Source organism: Clarias gariepinus, chromosome 28, assembly GCF_024256425.1.
Source record: "Clarias gariepinus isolate MV-2021 ecotype Netherlands chromosome 28, CGAR_prim_01v2, whole genome shotgun sequence".
Taxonomy (NCBI): domain Eukaryota; kingdom Metazoa; phylum Chordata; class Actinopteri; order Siluriformes; family Clariidae; genus Clarias; species Clarias gariepinus.
Genome location: NC_071127.1, coordinates 17,361,191 through 17,365,111, shown reverse-complemented (window position 1 = coordinate 17,365,111; position 3,921 = coordinate 17,361,191). Strand labels below are relative to the sequence as shown.

The window sequence follows — 3,921 nt, the reverse complement described above, 5'->3', positions numbered from 1 at the left end:
GCGTTTGTCAGTACCCAAAGGCTCTTTTAAGAGCCACCCATATCTGCTTTAAGACTGCGTTTTTCCATTTCATCTCCCTTGTTTCTGGTTGTAAGCACATAAGCCGCAACACAATATAATTATGTTGATTGACTATGTAAACATTAACGATTGTGTTACTTGGCGATACAGATATGGTAGTTGAGATGGCAAAGTCTGTGTGTTAGACAGAACGAGCTTGTCACGGCGGTTTAAAGAGAGCGCGACAGAACGCGTAATATAAGTGCGATATTTAGAATTTTTAGACGTGTATATGAACAAAAATTATACCACGTAAATAACATTGATAAATGGTGACATTCAATAAAGTTTTAAAGCACACAACGATAAGGGCGTTAGGACACGAGTCGGTGGTAGAAGAGGAGCCAATAAACACGAGGTGACGTAACGCATTGTAACCAATGACAGGCGGCGCTTTCAAGACGCCCAATCAGCGTAGCCGAGCGTTATGCTGTAAATAGGCCACCTTCTCTGATGTGTTTCATACTGTTTTTCTTTAAAACATAGTGCAGAGCTCTTGAACAATGGCAAGAACCAAGCAGACCGCGCGTAAATCCACCGGTGGTAAGGCACCTAGGAAGCAGCTCGCCACTAAAGCTGCCCGTAAAAGCGCGCCGGCTACCGGCGGCGTGAAGAAGCCTCACCGTTACAGGCCCGGCACTGTGGCTCTGAGGGAGATTCGTCGTTACCAGAAGTCTACTGAGCTGCTCATCCGTAAGCTGCCGTTCCAGCGCCTGGTGAGAGAAATCGCTCAGGACTTCAAGACTGATTTGCGCTTTCAAAGTTCTGCTGTCATGGCCCTGCAGGAGGCGAGCGAGGCCTATCTGGTCGGCCTGTTCGAAGACACCAACCTGTGCGCTATCCACGCCAAGAGAGTGACCATCATGCCCAAGGACATTCAGCTGGCCCGCCGTATTCGCGGAGAGCGCGCTTAGATTACAACTCCGTCCGAACGACACAAAGGCTCTTTTAAGAGCCACCTCATTGTTTAAAAAAAGTCAGCATGTTTCCATATTTTCTTAAAAATTATATATTATATATACTATGTACTATGTGTGTATGAAACTTTTTTGCACGATATGTATGTGTATATATGTATATCGTGCAAAAAAGTTTCATAACTCTCAACTTGTGTTGAGCAGTTATAAGCATACCCGTACAGTAAGTAACATACGGCAACAATAAAATAGAATGAAAAGAACGTTTTTTATGTTTCCAGAATGTTCCTCTAACGCTCCCCAAACCTTCATATCAGTGTAAATATTCATACTTTCAAGAATTATTAATCAAATATCATATAAACTATTGGTGCACGATCCATGTGTTTGTTGATCACTTTTTAAACATGCATTTTACCTTTAAACTTGAACATTCATACTCTACTCTAATCTAAAATTTTATATATATATATATATATATATATATATATATATATAAACATTTGAATAAATACTATTTGCAAAACAGTTGCATCATTAAAACACCAACTGTTAACTACAAAATTTGACAAAGTAACCTCGTCCATTGCCATCATATGCAAATGTAACAAAAAAGTTACAGAAGACATTAGGTAAGATTTGGATGAGAAGTTTATAATAAACTATTATAATTTCACTGAAAGCTTGTGTATAGATGCATTTGGTAGTCTGATATTACACATAATGGAAATAAAATGACAATAAGACGATACATCAACATGAAAAGGAAGAATGCATTTGATATTAAGACTAGTTTTGTGTATTTTGTCTTAATCCTTCTCAGTGAAATATAAGTGATTATTGATTTTGACGCTGACTGATATTTTAGTTTTCAAATGCAATATATAGCAAGGGTTGAGATTATTAGTATTACAGTATAAGTATTGGTATATTAGTATGAAATAACACTTTTAATAATAGGATTGCTGTGGCATATATAATGATACAATTTGTTTTCATCACCACAATAAAAAATGATCTTACTTCAGTTAAATCATTTAAAAATACATTTTGAGGCATTCAGTACTGTTGAATCTTAGTATTTAAGTCAATTTTATTTGTATAGCGCTTTTAGCAATTGTCATTGCCGCAAAGCAGCTTTACACAATCAAAAGAATTACTATTATTTTCAGACAGTCCGTGCTGGTTTCACCCTGCCTCTTGGAACAAGGTTAACACACTGGATGCTCTGTTGTTTGACACACAATCGGTAATAGGTATGTTATCATGCACATATTAACAATATCCAGGTGATCAACTTGTGGTTACCATCTACTATATGTGCCTGTAAATAAGGAGGACATGGTAAAGAAGTGGGTTGTGTTCTCCACTCACATGCCCCCTAAATAAACTAATTCTATGTGTGCTGACCAGAAAAAGGCCCGGGCATATTTAAGGCTATTTGAACAGAGTATCTCAATTTGTCCACCTTCACATTGTGCTTAACATGGTAGGTGTGTGTGTGTGTGTTAATAACACATCTATCTCCCTCACATACGAGACGCACGCGAAGGCTCAAATAATTCAGACTATTAAGAACTACACATTTGGCTAATTATATATATTCAGTATATACGTTTATTCAGAAACTTAAATTTTAAGAAAATAAAAGAATCACAATCTTATCATAATGTGTTATGATATTTAACTTCTAGCAATAGATTAGTATTATAATATTTATAAAAGGTTTTCTTTTCCTGAAGTGTGTATACATTTTTTTTGTCTGACTCTTTGTAATAATTATATTTCGCCATGCACACAAAACAGATGTCACTAATTAGTTCTCTCTTTTTAGTGCTATATTAGAACCAGCTGATTTAGCAAACAAATAAGTGGTAGGGCACAGAAATGCCTAAACCTCAGGATCTGTCAAATAACTTGTGAACTCTCGTGTCAAATTTCTTTACGTGATATTCAAGAGTACTGCTGATGACTTTTTGACCAGGCGGTTCCAGATGATTCTGGAAAAAAAAGAAAAGAACTTGTACTGACTGCTGTATAGCAATTTAATTGAATTAGAATGTAATTAAAACATTGAATTTCACCGAATATCAACCTAAATCTTTCATGTAATGGCGTATTAAAATGTAACTGAAAAGTGGACTTGAGTTACTGTGCTGGTTAGAAACAATTTTGCAGTTTAGAGTAGAGCTACAAATTTTATTAACTTGGACTTTAGATGAGTGCAAGAAAACCTTTTTAAATGTGATCATAATGATGCTATTAACTTTCCTACCACACGAACAGAATAGGTAATCGCTCTTGAACGGAGAACATGGGTGGCTCTTAAAAGAGCCGTTGGGTTGATGAAGGCGGCGGTGAGGCGCTTTACTTGGAGCTGGTATATTTGGTCACGGCCTTGGTACCCTCAGACACGGCGTGCTTGGCCAGCTCGCCGGGCAGCAACAGGCGCACGGCGGTCTGGATCTCCCTGGAAGTGATGGTGGAGCGTTTGTTGTAGTGAGCCAGACGCGAGGACTCACCGGCAATGCGCTCGAAAATGTCGTTGACGAACGAATTCATGATCCCCATCGCCTTGGACGAAATGCCGGTGTCGGGGTGAACCTGCTTCAGAACTTTGTACACGTAGATGGCATAGCTCTCCTTCCTGGACTTTCTGCGCTTCTTGCCTCCTTTGCCGGCCGTCTTGGTCACGGCTTTCTTCGAGCCCTTCTTGGGCGCAGTCTTGGCTGGCTCAGGCATAGTGACAGCACCTCTGAGCGATACTGATAGAGAAATAACTAGCTCCGCCTCGCGGGCCATCTATGTACAGTAAACATTGTAATTAAGCGCAAGCCAGGACCGGATTTTGATTGGTCGACATTCCATAACTCCTCGTTCGAGAGCCCTCCCTCCACTACGTGCCCTTTCCCGCCGATTTTTTGAATCGTGACACTGGCGGGTT

General features: G+C 39.3%; 2 protein-coding genes across 2 annotated transcripts; one reads left to right on the top strand and one right to left on the bottom strand.

The window, feature by feature from the left end:
• Positions 1-563: 563 nt before the first annotated feature.
• Positions 564-974, top strand: LOC128515756 (histone H3). Its single transcript, XM_053489910.1, has one exon. It carries the CDS (start codon positions 564-566, stop codon positions 972-974), a length of 411 nt encoding a protein of 136 aa, XP_053345885.1.
• A 2,360-nt stretch (positions 975-3,334) lies between these two features.
• On the bottom strand, positions 3,335-3,729 carry LOC128515762 (histone H2B-like). Its single transcript, XM_053489916.1, has one exon. It carries the CDS (start codon positions 3,717-3,719, stop codon positions 3,345-3,347), a length of 375 nt encoding a protein of 124 aa, XP_053345891.1. The 5' UTR covers positions 3,720-3,729; the 3' UTR covers positions 3,335-3,344.
• Positions 3,730-3,921: the final 192 nt, after the last annotated feature.

Bases quoted from the DNA above. Each gene is read 5' to 3' on its own strand.
- LOC128515756 (XM_053489910.1), top strand. From the start codon at position 564: ATGGCAAGAACCAAGCAGACCGCGCGTAAATCCACCGGTGGTAAGGCA.
- LOC128515762 (XM_053489916.1), bottom strand. From the start codon at position 3,719: ATGCCTGAGCCAGCCAAGACTGCGCCCAAGAAGGGCTCGAAGAAAGCC.